Consider the following 18,639-nt stretch of genomic DNA (forward strand, 5'->3'; position numbering starts at 1 on the left):
GAACATTCCCACAGCACACGAGGTACAATTGGGGTCGGGCTGCCTGCCTGTTTCTAATGAAATATGTCATGTGACTCTGTGGGAGCAATATCTAAGAACAGTATTTAAAAATAACGTTTTAGGAATTTTCTGCTCACATCATCATCAAGCGTGTATTTCCTAGAAAAGAAAAAAATTCCCTTATAAATCCTTATTTAACCTTGCCAATTCTGTTGAAGATATATTATAGTGAATCATGGGAATTTCTTTTATGATCTCATGTTCTACATAAAAACAGCTCAGCTTAGTATGACCCAGTTCCTGTGGGCCAGATTCTAATTCCTTCTGGTTTCAAAAAGCGGAAGCCCTACCAAATGATTTCCTCTGGATTGAAATACATTAAAATGGAATAAAATTTCATATCCAAACTCATTACATTTTCCCTCAGATACCAAAGTACAAAAACACAATGCTAAATTTCTTTTAAATTATTTTATTTTTGTGTAAGCTAAAAGGAAATTTACACACTGAAATCTCAAAAGACCTGGGCATGCACATTCACCTTGTTAGAGGTTCCTCTACATGTCTTTCTTTTTTCCATAGGAATTTCCCCAAACATTTAAAACCCATAGTTTTTACTGTATATACAGCCTAAACCATAGCAATCTATGATTATGTCATTTTACACTGTGCAAAATCCTCAAAAAATAGTGGTACGATAAAACAAAAAAATCATTAAAACAAGTAAATTTCATTGTAAGACATTCATATAATTTGGTCCTTCTCCAAACCAAACTGATTTAAAACAGACACAATCTCTTTAAACCCCTCCAATCAAGTTCTGACAATGATCCATACTCTACAACAAAACAGCAATCAATTAAGTACCTCGCAAAAGGTCAAATAGCAATATGCCAGATTGAAAAGATTAAAAAAAAAGCGCAAAAATGTTAACAAAAGCCAGATCTGAAACAAACCCACCACACGTAAAATTGAAAAAAAAAAAATTAAATGGAGACTTTGGAGCTTATTTATGATAGCAAAAGTAATTCAACATATGATATGAAAAATTAATAGAACATTCAATGCAATCTGAAAAGACTGAAGGGGATTTCACAGACAGTGGAGATTTGAGTTTTTAATTTTTTTTTATTTCAAAAGTTTTGTAAGAAGGACACCACCAGTGTATTTCACAAAGACATAAATGTATACACCCCAGCAACACAAAAAGAATAAATCTTCAAAAATGTTCACCCCCGATTATTTACATTTTTTCTAATATAAATTTAGGACTTCAGTATGTAAATAAATATACATTACTATGTATACCTTTCTAGTGCGGCTTACCAACAAATCAGCTGAACTTTTTTTTTTTTTTTTTTTAATTAGAGCAGGTATGCTTTTGATGGTAGGGAAGGGCTGGAGGAAAGGAAAAGCAATTGAAAGTGTCCAATTCACATCGGTTATCAGTCTGCTTTCTCTTGGGACCTTGTGGAAGGTGTTAACGTGGCTGGGAACATCAACACCTTGGCATGCATGAACGTTAAGTCAGGAAGGCTAGCGATCACCTTGATGGCTTCTTCACTTAGGTGCTCTTCTCTTTTCGGTTTCCTATTGACAAATGAAAACAGAGAAGTGTGTTGATGTGACTTTGCTGTAGGTCAAATGGGAGAAAATCCACTCCCAAGGCAGACAGCGATCTGTGGGGACTTCCTCTATCAGGTCCCGAACTTCCTAACAGCTTTGTGCTGTGTGCTTCCTCTGCCAGCTGCTGAGTCGCTCACAAAGACGTACGTCCTTCTTATGTATGCCCATTGCAGCCAGGCACGTCCCTGTAGATATTCACACGGACCTACGCACGGCCCACAGATTTGCTTAAGGCTGGAAGCATCTACTGCCCAGGCACCCTTTTAAAATGTTACGAAGCTGAAATATAATGCCAGAGCCCTAATAAAACTTCACCCAACTGGATTTCCCCCTGACCCCCTGCGAAACTACCAAAATTACTTCAACATAAAACAAAGTATGTCTGGCACAAGACCTTGTAAGTCACTTTAACCTCAGGCTTTCTTAATCCCCCATGGGGAATTCCAGGAGAGAGAGCCTTCACCTCAAAAACACCCAGTTTCGGCCCCACCGGGACAGACAGAGCAGGTCCCAAAGCAGCACGGGAGCCGGTTGTGGACATGGACAATGGACATACTCCACAGACGTGGAGAATGGCAGGACATACTTGGGGAGAGGGGGAATCCCCAAATCCTATGGGTTCTGTAGATGGAGGACATTTTATTACACTGACCCCTGCTACTAGAGGTGAGAGGGTTAGTGCCTAACACAGGAAGAACTCTTTTTGACCCGGGGCCTCCCAGCTGGTGAGATGCAGAAATGTCAAGTGAGCCTCAAATGTGGCTCAAATTGAGCACATGATTGTAAGCCAACCTTTATTTTTTCCAGGACATTAAATATATTGAAAGAATAGTTGTAGTCATGCAGATATTAATTTTAGGCCAAAGTTTATTTTTAAATTGTTGACTCTAAAAAGCCCAATTTTCTTTTATGGTCAAGGATAGTTGGTACTATATTAGGTGTGACACAAGTTATTTCTTCCACCTAAATATGTTCTTTGGGATGGGGAACAGAAGTCAGGAGATGAAGCAAGACAAGAAAGATAGACATAGGCCTTTATTTCATACCTAGACTTTTCTGTTAATCACTTTTGAAATCAGGCTGAAATTAAAAGACTTAATAGAATGACTGAAAAATCAAACATCAGAATTTTAGGACCAAAGTTCTTCAATAGGGGGTCGAGCTTCAGGCACACTGAAACCATCAGATCAACCAATACTCAGTTCTAGGGTTTCTCAGAAGAATGGAATAGCAATCTGGTATTTTCTGATTAAAATCTACACTTTTAAAAAATGTCTATTTTTGAAGGAGAGAAACAGTATGAACGGGAGAGGTGCTGAGAGGGAGGGAGACACAGCACGAAGTGGGTTCCAGGCTCTGAGCTGTCAGCACAGAGCCCAATGTGGGGCTTGAACTCACCGATGGTGAGATCATGACATGAGCCAAAATATGATGCTTGACTGACTGAACCACCCAGGTGCCCCCAAATCTACATTTTTAATTGCATTTAAACGACAGCAAAATTCTTAGGTGGATATCTGGTGAAGAAAAACCAGAGAGTTCATTTTTTTTTAAATGTTAATTTGAGAGTGTGTGTGTGAGTGGGAGTGGCAGAGAGAGGGAGAGAGAGAATCCCAAGCAGGCTCTACACCCAGTGCAGAGCCTGACATGGGGCTCGATCCCACAACTGCGAGATCATGATCTGAACTGAAATCAAGAGTTGGACGCTCAACTGACTGAGCACCCAGGTGCACCCCACCCCCCGGTTATTTTTAGTCTCAAAGTGAAAGACTGGAAGTGCATAATGGAAAAGGCCAGCCTCTCACCAACACTCAATCTTGGCATCACTAATGACGGAGTCAACTAGATATCACGCATCTTCTGATGTGGTTCAACACCTGTGCCGTTTACCAGTCAAAATGCTTTACCTGAGTTTATATAGTATAATAATTTGTGGATATAATTTCTAAAGCTTACAGGAAATAAGGGGAATAGAGAAAGATATTAAATACTACTTGAAGGAAGCCAACAGATTAAAATCCAGAAGTTGAGACATTCTACAGGACACCTAGACTGATCTTTTTAATAAGCTAGTGTTAAAACTGAAAACAAAAGGAATGGTGGTAGATAAACCATATTAAAGGAGATTTGGGAGCCATAAGGGCCAGGTACAATCATTCTCTGCTTTGTTAAAACCAATATTCAATTGAGGGGATGTCTGAATATAGCCTTGGTGTCATATGGAATAAAAATATGAAGTGGACAGATGGAGATAACAGACTGCAAGGGTAAGTTCAATTCAGTATGGACTACAAAACCTCACTTTTGGTTAAAACACCACACACACGTATATGTTTCCATAGAAAATTATCTGAGAGAATACACTATCTGAAAGAAGGAGTTATACCGACCTGAGTGGTAAGAATGTGAAACTAAGTTTTAACTTTTTGTATGCATTTTCTAACTTTCTATATAATCTACCTTACTGCTGCTGTAACAATAAATGGTTGTCAAAAACAGGAACAGATAAAATTATACCTAAACGGACTTTCTCCTTTGTGGAGTGCAGTTGGGGAGTGGGAAAGGAAAGCAAAGTAGAAGCTTCCACCCAAGAAATGGTTGGTAAAGATGACTCCAGGCTTTTTACCAATAGCCTTACTTCAGAGGCACTCCTCGGAGGCAACAGGAAATTGAACAAAGTTTACAGAGTTCATAGTCTGTGTATTCATCTGTACTCAATGTGCATTGATGTGATCTAGTTTTTTTTTTTAGCATATAGGAAGAAAATGCTTGAGAATTGGAAAATAAAAGTTGTATCACGAACATTTTTCAAGTCCAAAAGCAGTGACCTAATTTTGATTTATATTCTTTAGCTAAGATTTATCCTTTTGTCAGTGGAATGCAACTGAGAGTCTAGAAACAAACTCAACAAGGGTGCCAAGACCATCAGTAGGGTGAAAAACAGTCTTTTCATCAAATATGGACTATCCACATGTAAAAGAATGAAGCCGACTCCCATCTCACACCACATTCAAATATTAAATCAAAATGAATCGAAGGCCCAAATGTTAAGAGTTGAAGGTACAAAACTCAGAAAAAACCCTAGGTATAAATCTTTCGGACCTTGAAGTAGGCAATGGTTTCTGGGATGGCTATCATCACAAAGTCAGTGAGAATGCAGCAAAACTAGAATTCTTATATATTACCGGAAGGAATGTAAGATGGTGCCACTACTACGGAAGATAGTTCGGCAGTTCCTCAAAAAGTTAAACACATGACTCGGCAGTTCCACTCCCAAGAAAACTGAAAACACTAGAACTTGGACACGAATGCTCACAGCAGCATTACTCAGAATAGTTGAAAAGTGAAACAGCCCAAGTATCTATCAATTGATTAATGGATAAAGAAAATGTGGTGTAATCACACAAAGGAATATTATGCAGCTATAAAAAGGAATGAAAAGTACTGATACACACAACAGCATGGCTGAACTTGAAAACATGTTCAATGAAAGCAACCAGATACAAAATGTCACATACTATAGGTATACGAAAGAATCAGAATAGGCAAATTCCTGGAGACAGAAGGCAGATTAGTGGATGTCAGGGGCTGGGAAAAGTGGCAGATAGGGAGTAACTGCTAATGAGCACGGAGTTTCTCTCTGGGGTGAAAAATATGTTCTGGAATTAGACAGTGGCAACGGTTGTGCAATGCTGTGAACACACTAAAAACCAATGGATTTTATGGTATGTGGCTATCTCAATTAAAAGATTAAAAAGAAAAAAGATGTATGTACCCCTTTTGGCAACTAGTTTGGCTTCTATAAACCTGCGTTAGAGGTCTGTGGCTACTAACTAGGTGGCCACCCACTGATTCTGATAAGGAAGAAATTTTTCTCTATATTAGAAAAGGTGAGCAAGAAGATGGAACTGTTTTAAAACTAAGAACTCATATTTCTTTAAAAAGTGAAAAGTCATTTTTTTCTTACATATGCAAAACCACTTAAAGAAGAGAATGCGGTTTGTTACACATCAAATTCCTCTACATGTACCACAGTTTCTTAACCCTCTCGTGCCTTATAGTCACTCTATCTTCTGTGTACTGTCAATAGCCAAGAAGGTTTTGCTGAGCTTTACTTCCTGTAGTTTATTTTATTCAAAAACAAAAAGAAAAACAAAACGTAAAACAACAAAGACTCCGAAATTTTCTGAAATGATACCTGCCATCCCCTTTTCTTTTCCCTGTACGACTGGGAATCATTCATGAGGACATCTTACAGGATTACCTTCTAATTGTAAGACTTGTCAATATTTGCATTTCTTACCATTTTCAAATAACTAAATCCTCAAAGTTGAGGAATACAAAGCTGGCAATTCATTTTTTTCTCAATTTGTTGTTGAAATTTTTTTTTAATGTTTATTTATTTTTGACAGACAGACAGCAAGCGGGGAAGGGGCAGAGAGAGAGGGAGACATAGAATCTGAAGCAGGCTCCAGGCTCTGAGCTGTTGGCACAGATGGGGCGGGGGGGGGGGGGGATGGGGGGGACAGGACTCAAACCTATGAACCACAAAATCATGACCTGAGCCAAAATTGGATGCTTAACTGACTGAGCCACCCAGGCACCCCTCAATTTGTTGTGTATTCAACATGAAGCTGGATAGATACTAGAGAGCAATTCAATGCTCTCAATGTTACAACACTAACCTTAGGATACACACAATAGTTTTAGTTCATTCCATAATGGTACAGAATAAGAGAAATAATGAAAATAACTTCTTAAAGGTAATAAGAGTTTAAAAAGTTCCCTGGTGTACAAGGGATGTTTCAAGGGTGAGTTAAAAAGAAGAGCAAGCAAGTTAAAAATGTGGTTTAGAGCTCCTCCTAATGGCACGAAGACATAATTCTGATCACTGGGACTCTACTATAGTTCATTCAGTGAGATTGCAGAGAAAAAAAGGTAAGGAAACAGTAGGACTGTCCTTAGAAAAGACTGTCCTAAAAATAAGCAGGGGAAAGCCCAAACAATAAAAGCATCAGTAGTTTTTTTTTTTAAGTCAAAGGTAACATTTGGCTAACATATATAGAAGAAATAATGGACGAGATTTGTATGAGAAGAATTTTGACTTGTAAATATGCTTTGAGAAAAGAAAAAATTAGAAAGTAAGCAAAAAGAATCCAGAGAGGCTTCATTTACAAGTAGGTTTACTTAACAGGAGGCTTTAACAGTGTCAGGAGGCATTACTACAAAGAAATAGGAACAATGAGAATAGAGAAAATCTGTGGATGAAAGGAAATGTGCGTGCATGCTGTAAGTTTATTTTAGGGAAAAGCTAAGGGTATCCACAATTACAATAATGCTCTTATATAATTATAAATATCAGTAATATAAAATATCTATTGAATGAATGGATATTTAAGCACAAAATACAGTTTGAAAGGCAATGTGATAAACTCAAGCCAAAGTTTTAAGACAGGTAAGCATTTATTATTCACAAGAAAAAAAGGAGAGGGGCGCCTGGGTGGCTCGGTCGGTTAAGCGTCCGACTTCGGCTCAGGTCATGATCTCACGGTCCGTGAGTTCGAGCCCCACGTCGGGCTCTATGCTGACAGCTCAGAGCCTGGAGCCTGTTTCAGATTCTGTGTCTCCCTCTCTCTCTCTGCCCCTCCCCTGTTCATGCTGTCTCAAAAATAAACGTTAAAAAAAAATTAAAAAAAAAAAAGGAGATATATATACACACACACACACCCATATATATATATATATACACACACACACACATATATATATATGGGTGTATATACATATATATGGGTGTGTGTGTGTGTGTGTATATATATATATATATATATTTTTTTTTTTTTTTTTTTTTTTTTTTAGAGTAAGCAGTAGAGAGAAGGAGACAGACAGAGAGAATCTCCATGCTGGGTGGGGAGCCTGATGCAAGGCTCAATCTCATGACCTAAAGATCTAAAGATCATGACCTGAGCTGAAATCAAGAGTCAGATGCTTAACAGACTGAGCCACCCAAGAACCTCCCCAAAAAGGCTTTTTTAAATGGATCCTTTTCTATAGAAGAACTGATTCAAAAGATAAATCTGAACCTGACAAGAGGAATGTTTTTATTTAGGACTAAGGGCTATAATACTTCTGCCAAAGTGGGCAGCTAACAGATCAAGATTTCCACTTGAAGACGCTGATGAAGAATGGATTTGGGACAGCAGCGTCAGTAGGCCTATCAACCAGAATTTGCTCTTGCAGTAGTGATTTCCTGGTTCGCAATGACTATTTCTTGTTAGGAACCGGCCTATTCTCATGGCTCACATGTCAAAGCAATGGCTTATTATTCCAGCGCTAAATTGTGTAAACCTAAAGGTTTCCTGAATCCTAAACACAAGGCCCAAGTGACAATCCTTCTATCTGGTTCCGACACGGAGACAGAACTGCTTTTCTAAAGGCCACGCCCCTGGCCTCCCAGAAAGCCTGGCAAAGCAAGCCTTCACATCCCAAATCAGAGGTGCTGCATATCAGCAAAAATGAAGAAAATAAAATAGTAGCATCCGCTACTCCATCTTAAGCCAGGACTCAAAAGATGAACCTACATGACTCTGGGAGTGTGAAAGTGGGTTCCCACAGACGATCATCTCAATGGTTATGAAGAGAAAGAGGGACTGTTTCTACAATGGCTTATGGTCTCAATACTTAATCAGAATTCTCCTCTCTGAAGTTTGGAGGGTGGAGTAAAAAAGAGAAAAACATATCTGTCAGCCCTTTCCAGCCTCTTATGAAATAGCTCTGCTCTAATAAAGTTCATACTAAACATAGTTTGATAACTGTTTTCTGGAATTAGGCATCTATTGATTTTTATAAATACAACACGAATTTTAATACACATTTAATATTGAAATACTGTCAACTTATTCGCTTTCCCATTTAGGCAGTTTTGTTAAACACGGAATTCCAAATAGGGTGTAATGAACCCTAGCTGTTTACCTGGTAGATGTGCTTGTCTTCTCTACTGTGGACATGAGTCTTGCAAATGCATCAGTCACTTTGAGGCTTGAGGTGGAGATTTCCAGCTTAGAAGTTGTTAACTCATACAACTCTGGATCCACACCTTATAGTATAAAATGACAGTCAGTGATGGCAAGCTGCAATAGGTTACTCAATTAGCTACAGTCCAAGATGCAAAAGGCAATTATTCTGTAAACATCTGAGTCTTTTCCAAGCATAGCACATCTTTAGACTACTGTAGTACTGAATTTATTTTTTACATTAGAGATTCCATGTTTCAGAGTTTTTATGAAGTAGGAAAGTACTTTAGCCTTAATCTAACATTTAGGTAGTGGCTATCACGCAATTATTTCTAAAATTTCTATCTGCTATGGAAAACTCCCTCAATTTTAGATTAGTTAGCGATAAAAGTTATCCATGTTTCATAGAGTTCACGTTTGTTACATGACATTTCAATGTTCAAATGTACTGATTAACCTCATTTTGGAACTTCCCTCTCCAACCATCTTTTCTCCATTACTTTACTCCTCACCAAAAGATTTGGAAGCTAACAGCCAAGTCTCAAACATGGTAAATGACTCAGTTAAATATATTCTGACCATGAGGACACGAAGCATTACTCACAGCATCAAATTATTACTAATGATAAATTATATACCACGTTGTTTTTTCAGGTAAGAAGGAGGGTTAAATATTCCCAGAAAAATATAATAAAAGCACAACTTTTAGACAAAATGAAAACTGTCTCAAGGGTTAATTATATTTCTATGGTCTCATATCTGATCTTGTTTAAATAATTCAAAATAAAGATGAGGTCAGAGAGATTATAAAAGTCTATAAAAATTCTCCATCTGACTTCACTAAAATATGCACATGTATTTTTATATTTCCCTTGAATACAGATTTATATTAAATAACAATGACTATAAAAACACTGAAAAGAACAATTAGATATTTTTGATTCAGGCTAAATGTTGGATAATAAAGACTCAAATAAAAAACCTATTAATCCTATACTCTCTTTGGTACCAGCAAGTTACTGGAGATAAAAAGTTTAGTAGTTTCAGAGTAAGAGAAAAGCAGATTGTAAGGAAGAATATCTTACAGTTTCATCAATTTTTACTTATTATTCCTAAAAAGTTCTGAAGATCAGCAGATAAAGTTACATATACATATAAATACTGATGCTATAAGTTTCCTCCTTTTAAGATATTTTAGGGGTAAGAAAAAAAAATCAGGAACTGCCTTCTATTAACCACCTTTGCAGATGAGTAGCAGATGTAAAAACAGATCTCAGATGTTTACAGAAATCAAACAAGCAAAAGCAGCTTCCACAGTTATCATGTCCAACAAGGGAGGAAGGCTATAGAAAATGTTTGTTGACTCTCCCAAGTTCTTAATATTTCATTAAGGTACAGTTTCAAAATATACTTAACAAGGCCTTTTATTAGTATTTCTAGAAGTATGTAGGTTTCAATTAAAATCTAAATAATTGTAGATGCCTGTAAGGGACCAAATGAACCCAAAGTACCTCCTTCCTCCACTGTGAAAGGTTGGATTCCAAGTAACCACAAAATTTAAGCTGATGTCTAATATATAATGCAGAGTAAACAACTGCATTTCAACTGGCAACAGGAAAGTGGTAGTAAAAATTTGGTTGGGTTTATAAAATACTGGCCATTTGGCTGTCAAAGAATAAAGTGGGAAATAAAAAAGAGAGAGAGAGAGAGAACACCCACCGCCCCAGCCTAAAACAATGACCAAAAAAAAAAAAAAAAAAAAAAAGGAAAAGTACCAGGACTATGTATTTTTCAAAAACAAGATAACTATTCTACACTAAAAATTGTAGTAATTTCTTTTAATGGAAGAGTTTGCTTGTTTTTTCTTTTGTTTTCTTTTTTTACTTTACAGAACCTTAATGAGGCATAGTATAAATAACTATAAAGCTAGCCAACCAAGTTCTATGCCAACCTCCTAATTCTCACACACAAGATAATTAAATAATCGCAAGCTAATTAAGACAAAATGACTTTCCCAGAAACAAGTCAGAAAAAGTGCAAGCAAGTGGTGAAATGGAATACTGAGAAAGGTGCTGATACCTGTAGCTTGGTGGTAAGTTTTAACAAAACCCAATAGCAATAAAAAGAAGCCAAAGCAAATTTATAGTAATCAAGTTTACACAGCAGCTAGAGCATACTAATGAAAATATGGAACAAAATTATTTAAAAGGTTCCAAAGTAATGAGGACCGCATTTGAGCATGCTAATTTCACTTCTATTACAACTCTAAGCTTCTGAAACCACTTGCTCTTCTCAAAGTTGTGTATACTGAGCCTGGTTATCAGGTGATTTCTGTACTTCTTTATATGGTGAGATTATTTGTGTTATGGATGGTTTTCAACTGAGTTTGAAATGTAATGAAGAATTAAGTTTAAACCAGGTTTTAGGTGTCCAAAAATAGCGACCTCATGTAAATTACAGTATGGTTCATGACAAAACAAATCTGAGAGCAAATTAAAAATGGGAGCTTGGTATTTCATTCTTAGGAACACAGTAATGAGGAAACTGATACACAAGTTTTTGGTTGTCTTTTCTTCCCCCAATTAAGTATTAAAAACAGCTAATTAGGCTCACCCAGGTCATTTGATAGCTCAAATGTATTTAGAAGTAACTGGAGTAAACAGTAAAATATCATTTGGAAGTCAAAACCAGACACAGATTGGTTTTTCATATGCTTACAAAAATCTCAGAAATAACGAAAATGATAACCAGGGGCTTAGGTTTGAGAAATCCAGTCATTCTACCAAATGGCCTTAGAACTTCCTTACAGTAGGATCAGTGTTCCATAACCAGATTTTGGGGAAGGATGTTCTGGCTTCCAGGCTCACCCTTATCTGACTTGTATGGTCTCCCCCATTTCCCACCATGGCTCCTAAACTGCTGGAAGAGGGTGGTATATTCAAGTGGAATAGAACAAAACCAGCAAATTCTCAGGAAACAGGCTGGCTGTGTAACTGACTGCTAGTGGGGATGGAGAGGGATCCTCGCTATGCATTCTGGGCATCAGCATCTATACAGCACCCCAACAGCTGTCTGGTGATCAATGGGCATGATTACCAGATCACAAGGCAGGATGACAGGGACTCATTAAAATTATATTGAATAAAATGTAAACATAAAAATGCCATTATATTTTAATCTTTTATTCAGTTAGAAAATGACAAAGTACATTAGTCCTTTGGTCAATAAACTGAACTTCGCAGGGCTGAACATTAATTTAACAGGCACTCCAGTAAGTTTTAATTTCTAGCTTTTAATATCTCATAGCAATTATTTTCTATTAGCTTCTGTAACATTTTTTTCTTCATGGAAAACTAACAGAATACTTTCTATGTAAGAGCTACATGAAAACTACAGAATAGTTCTATGTGGGACCTATATATAACTAAGTGCTAGACTAACATTTTGGAATCTAATTATACACTTAGCAGTAATAAACAACTAACTGAATGCTAGAACTTGTAAAGGTTCTATTATCACAAGCACTACAACGTAAAGTCATCTTTGTATACTAAAATATTCTTATATCTCTAAACCTGTATTTTCTCAAATGGCTTTATAGAATATGCGTGTAAAAATAAGCATATAAAATATCACATTTTCCATTTACAGGAAAAAAAAAAAAAAACCCCACAAACCCCGCTCTTAACTAACGACATTAGGGCCATTTTACTCCTAGAAATTACTTTCAGCTCTGAATATTACACTTAGAAAGCTTTCTTTAAGACACATTTCACAGAAGTCAGTTGTTATCATCAGATACTAGGAAATAACAATAGACAGATAAAAGAAAAGTATCAGAAAGATATCAGAGAGAATACAATCTACTCGCTTCCTTGTTTATAGGAAAGTCACGTGGTGTGGTCATGCTTTTTAGTAATTAAACTAGAATTGTGGTTTGAACACTCTGCTGACCTGGGATTGTGGTGCTGCTGCTAGAGCTACTGTCATCCACGGGCCCAAAGAAATCAAGGTTCAGAAGAGTGGAACCTCCACTAGCTTGAAATTCAGTGACCGTGTTGGTGGGCAGCCACACAGAAGGTAAGCCAAGGGAGGAGGGGTTATGTGTAAAAAGGGGTAAGACACACACTTGAACATGCAGGTTATAATTAGTAGTCATTACACATTTTAAAATCAACATTAAAACAATGTGTACAGTATTAGTTTTTCATTACTAAGGACATTTCTAAAGTAACAGTTTAATCCAATGTACATTTTCTCATGTACAAAGTAAATAATTTAACACTTAGTCAGGTTTTAGTTAGGAGTTCAGTTCTTTCAATCAAAACTCGAAGCCATACCAGAAAGACCAAGGGGAAAGTGTACCCGTTAAAGGGAAACAATACTTTAATCTCATCCCAACATTAAGTCACTGTACATGCCCAAATCAATCTTCCTTGTTAGTAATGTTGGTTTCTAATTAATGATTTTTAAAAAGTGACAAAGTTGTCAGTTTCAGGACACACACCAATACATTAACTTGGTCTAAATTAAAATTAAGAAGGAATGTCATAACTGCCCTACCCTGATGTGCAACCTCAAGCTGTACTGTTCCCCTTTAACTCTGAAACAGTAATCAGAAATAGTATACATTTTTAAAGAAGTTGTTTGTTAATAAAAAGCATGATGATTTGACTGAATAAGACACCAGACAACAGCAAAAGGTGCATCCAGGCTTTCCTTCAGCACTGTATTCAATTGGATGCTTTCCATGTCCTAGGACCCCCAGTCTAAGGTAAAGCTGATAGAGCGACAGGTGTATTAGACAATGGCTCAAATAACTTATGAAGTGTAAGGAATAAGGGTAATTGTATCTTAAGATCCAATTAAAATTTGTGGTGTCAACACACTGGAAAAGTAGCATTTGAAAGACCCACATTACTAGAATAAGTTATTCCTTTTTTAGGATTTTCTCTTAAAGCCACGAGAGAAACCAATTATTTCTACAACTACCTACTAGTACGTTGAGATAAATTTTAGAAAAAGATCATGAAAATCATTCATTTTCCATTTGCATAATAAGTGCTCTATAAAATATTATTAAATCTGAAAACTACTTTGAGTCAATAAATATGGATCTATTTGCACATTGTTTTTGGTTATATAATTGTGCTTTGTGCTTTTTTTAAGCAGCCTCTAGCCACAAGACTTTGCATCCAAGAAAATTCCACAAATTAAAACTACAGAAACAGATTTCAAGTGAACTGGTCCTACCTAAAATATCATTTAAACTACTTAGATATTGTAAAAAATAAAGAAGCTTTTTACGTAAGATAAAGAAATCAAAATTTTACCTCTACTGCTACCTGAATTTGGACATTAATACTGTTAATAATAGTAATAGCTGTTTTGTTTTTTTTTTTTGAGCAATTACTATTCAGAAAGAAAGCCTGAATTTCCAAAGATAAGAATAAGAAGTTATGTTCAAACAAAAAAGGAAATCAGCAGAGAGAAGTTTGTCTGAACTTTGTAGCTTTCTTAACTCTAGCTCTGGTGCTAGAGGCTCTACGGAGAGACGTACCATCTAAAGGGTTAGTAAGGCCACTGCTACTCCAGTCAAACTGGACGGGTGGTAGAGACTCCTAGAGTTGAAAACCAAAAAATCAAAATTAATCAGTACAGGCTGTAGCAACGTAAAGAATCCTTAAAACAAAACAAAAAACTATTATAGCAAGATCATTAGGCAATGAAGTACCTAAAGACAAAACTGGGATAATTTACAGTTTTGGAAGATTATCTAAAAATATGAACACAAACTGAAATTAAAAAACTGACAAACAGTACAGCTTATTGATATTAAGAAAAACTGAGAAATGGAATTACTTTTATATTTTCAAACATACTTATGGACTGATTCTATGTCAAGATTTCAATCTATTCTCAAGTTACGGTTGAAAACTACTGGCTAGATTATAATACAAATATTAAAAAAAAATCACTGACTTTTTTCACTGGAGTGATCTACTTAATATTAAATGACTGGCCACTTAAAATTTCTCAGTAGATGGTCTAAAGCAATAGAGAAGGTACCATACTGAAAAGGAGGAGATCTGCGTTATCCAAGACCGAGTAACTGCTAATTAACTAGTTGTATGATCACGTGTGGTTTAATTTAACTGGTCCCTTTATAGATAAAATGAGAAAGTTTAGAGTCCAAGAGCTCTGGTTCTTTACAATTGCCCAAACTACAAAGAAAATTATCGGCTAGTAAATAGGAACTACATTTAAAATAAAAAAAATTAAATCAACTTCTCTAACTTAGAAATCACTTATAATCAGTATCAGAATTTTAAAAATAATGTACTTAAAAGTATACTCAGAGCTCATTTGCATATTCTAGGTTTTAAGATTTTGTTAATTGTCAAACACATAAATTGAGCAAATAGTACATGTGAGATGGAAGGTGGTACAAAATATTTTAAAAATGATCATTACTTTAAGAGTAGTCTTAACAAGAAAAAATTGGGATTCTTAGTTTTCCTTCTTCTTTTATTTTTGGGGTGGTATTGACAACAGTTACTGAAATAACCTGTGTTCTAGAAGACTCTTAATACCAACATGTTGCTGTCTCTTTTTTTGGTAGTGCTTACCACTATGCTTTATTGTAAGGTAGATATTATTACAACTTTATACTCTTTTTTTTTTTTCTGTGTAAAGACTTGTTCCCTGTAGGAAAGGAGCATGAATTGGTTATCTTTGAAAGTCTAATTCCATGATATTATAATACAATTGCCTTGATAATTGGGATACCAATGATAAGCATGTTACTATAAGCATTTAGTCTTCCCTAAAGCAGGTCTGGAGATTTAGGAGGGAGGTATAAACAAAGCAAAATGCTAATATTAGTAGTTGCCAGGGGTTAGGGATAGTTGGGGGTGGGGAGGGCTATTAAAAGAATTCTTTATGGTGATAGAAGAGTTCTGTATCTTGATTGCAGTGGTGGTTACACGTATCTATCCATGTGATAAAATGGCATAGAACTATACACACACATTGAAATCAAGTCATATTCCTGGTTTTGATATTATGCTATAATTAGTAAGCTGTAATTAGGGAGAGAAACTGGTGAAGGGTACAAAGCATCTCCTCTATACTATCTTTGCAACTTCTTGTGAATCTTTAATTCTTTCAAATAAAATTAATAATGCTGGTGAAAATCTAGTTTATAACCTACCTGCAAGAGTGATAAACACTTAGAAAAGATCTTTAGCTGATCTCAGAAACCATCAAAAAGGGTAAGTATTCCAACAGATTCAACTATTATTTTACTTAGAGATCACTGAAACCTTTAGTCCTACTGAATAGTGACTGGATGGACAATACTCAAGTTTATGCAATAACAAAATTTCTGGTTAAATGGAGCACAGCTCTTTCATTAACATGTTTTATCTAAATGATGTCAAGTAACAGGTTGCTTAGAAATATTTCAGTGATTTGCTAGGCATTTTAGATTCTCATCCAGATATAGGTCATTTTGAAGACACAGCCAATATTATAACAATGAGGTGCTAAAACATGGCTCAACATTTAGTGGAAATAAGACAGAAGTAAAACAGGACACGTTGGCAATTATAAGCTAACTAATGGCATTGCCAAGGAAGACTTCTTAAAGAGAAAGCACTGAATGAAGCATTTTAAAACAAACTTAAGCAATGAGGTATGATTACTGTAGAGACTAAGCACTACGGAAGAAAAGGTAATAATAAAAAGAGCAAAAACATTATGTTAACTAAATGGAACTTAAGTAAAAACTTCAAATTAAACAAAAAAAATTAAGTACCTTTAGATTTATCCTTATTTCATGGTTTTGTTGCTTTGGTAATAGCATGTTTTTTTATTTCTGTTCCTAATCACTTGTTTTTAGTATATATAGAAATATAGTTCATTTCTATATATTGATCTTACAGCCTGAAATTTTGCTAAATTCACTTATTGGTATTACTGTTTTTGTAAATTCATTGGGATTTTCTATGTAGATGGATGTCATTTGTTAATAAAGACAAAGAATACCGATTAAGAAAAAAAGAGCCACCCCCCGGGGGGGGGCCCCCCCCCCCAAAAAAAAACAATGGGAACTAGAAACCAGAGACTTGGGTTCTAGTCCCAGCTGTACCACTGATGTATGATTTTGGGTACATCATTTAGCCTTTCCAAATATATTCTCTTAATGTAAAAAGAGCACAGTGCTACACAATTTTTTCTTTCTTTCTTCTAACTTTAAAATTCTGATTCACAGTGCACCTGGATGGCTCAGTCGGTTAAGCGTCTGACTCTTGATCTCGCAGTTCATGGGTTCAAGCCCCAAATTGGGCTCTGTGCTGACAGTGCACAGCCTGCTTGGGATTCTCTTTCCTTCTCTCTCTGCCCCTCCCCTGTTTGTGCTCTCTCTCAAAAAATAAACTTAAAAAAAATTAAAAAAATAAAATTCTGATTCACAAATGAAATAGCCACATCCAGAAGCCTAAGAGGAAATTTTCTAGTAGTGACTAGCTAGATAACTGCTAGCCAGAGAGCTGACTCAATTCAGCAGTGGATAAAGTGTGGTTAATGTACTGATCTTGCTAAGTAATAGGGAAATCAGTAATGGCACCATGAATGATGTGACCTTGACATTCACTGAATAAAGATTTAAAAAACAAAACAAAACAAAACAACAAAAGTATCATTACTGCCTTTTGCCCACAAGCTGTTTTATTCACGTAAAAGTATCCTAGAAAAAAACACCAGGAACAGTTGTTAAATAAGTCATTAACCTCCTAAACAAGAGATGCAATGGTATAAACTAATTTGGAAGAAACAATAAAAATCCAATGGGTACCCAGATTGAGCCAGATCAGAAAGCAGGCAGTCGTAATGAGAATTATACAATGATGGTAAGTTTGGAAGTCACTGTTAGTGATGCCAATAAAAAAACATAAAAGGAAGGTATGGTGTATAGTTGACAAAAAAAAAAAAAAAAAAAAAAAAAGGTATTAAACAGATCTTTCCTGACACATTTTGTTGAACTTCTAGTACTAAAGGCTATGGCTGTTTCCTCCGGATATCATGACTAGTGGAAAGATGTAACAGTATTACAGCATGGCCAAAACGTAAAGTAAAAATAATACACACACTGCCTGCCAGAGAATAGTGGTAAGAAATATTGCTTTACATAAAGAGAATCTTACAATGTACTTTAGATGTTTCTAAAACATTTAAAATATTCAGGAGTATGGAGCCAAGCAAAGATCATACAATTTAGTGAAGAAGGTGTGCTGAGGTGCCTTCTGTACATGTATGAAGTCTTCAGTTTGAGTGTCTGTATGCTGACATGCTTCATGTAGAATGAAGGCCTACAAAGGCTTAAGTTGATTCAGAAATAAATTTGAGGGGCAACTGGGTGGCTCAGTCGGTTAAGCATCTGACTTCAGCTCAGGTTATGATCTCGTGGTTCGTGGGTCTGAGCCCCACATTGGGCTCTGTGCTGACAGCTCAGAGCCTACAGCCTGCTTCAGATTGTGTCTCCATCTCTCTCTGCCCCTCACCCGTTCACTCTCTCTCTCAAAAATAAGCATTAAAAAAAAAAAAAGAAATGTGAACAACTTCGATTGGGAGATATTTTCATTGGCTCCCAAAAAGCCTAAAAACTTAAGCTAATGAGGATCACAAACCCCATAAAAGGTACTTAATATTTGTGTATTTTTTAAATAAAGAGATGTATGCACTAAAGAGAATAAAAGCATGTGATTAAAGAGTTTTTTTTTTTTTTTACATAATTAGCAAGAGACCAAGTTCCATCTTCTAGCAAAGAAGTTAGATGTGCTTAAATGCTGCTGAGAACTTCTATACTTGACTAGAAAGGGGGACAGCAGTCCTTGGATTATAAGTATACATATGGGTGTATGCATATGTATAGACACAGCAGCAGCTAAACACCTATCATGGAGCCCTGATTAACCTCCATTAAATTAATACACTTTAG

At 36.0% G+C, this 18,639-nt stretch overlaps 1 protein-coding gene across 5 annotated transcripts in view; it reads right to left on the reverse strand.

The window, feature by feature from the left end:
• Positions 1–456: 456 nt before the first annotated feature.
• AFTPH (aftiphilin) overlaps positions 457–18,639 on the reverse strand; it is a 68,215-nt gene continuing 50,032 nt past the window's right edge. For 3 of the 5 annotated variants that reach the window (XM_040458269.1, XM_040458266.1, XM_040458267.1), the window contains 4 exons: positions 14,200–14,260; positions 12,594–12,677; positions 8,599–8,722; positions 457–1,590 (listed from right to left, as the gene is read on the reverse strand). In XM_040458269.1, coding sequence (XP_040314203.1) covers positions 1,446–1,590; positions 8,599–8,722; positions 12,594–12,677; positions 14,200–14,260 — 414 coding nt within the window. In that variant the 3' untranslated portion in view covers positions 457–1,445. The remainder of the gene's footprint in view (positions 1,591–8,598; positions 8,723–12,593; positions 12,678–14,199; positions 14,261–18,639) is intronic. The other 2 variants (XM_040458268.1, XR_005785459.1) reach the window with 2 other exon arrangements.

The sequence above is a fragment of the Herpailurus yagouaroundi genome, unplaced genomic scaffold (assembly GCF_014898765.1).
Source record: "Herpailurus yagouaroundi ecotype Mexico unplaced genomic scaffold, PumYag 221, whole genome shotgun sequence".
Classification (NCBI taxonomy): Eukaryota; Metazoa; Chordata; class Mammalia; order Carnivora; family Felidae; genus Herpailurus; species Herpailurus yagouaroundi.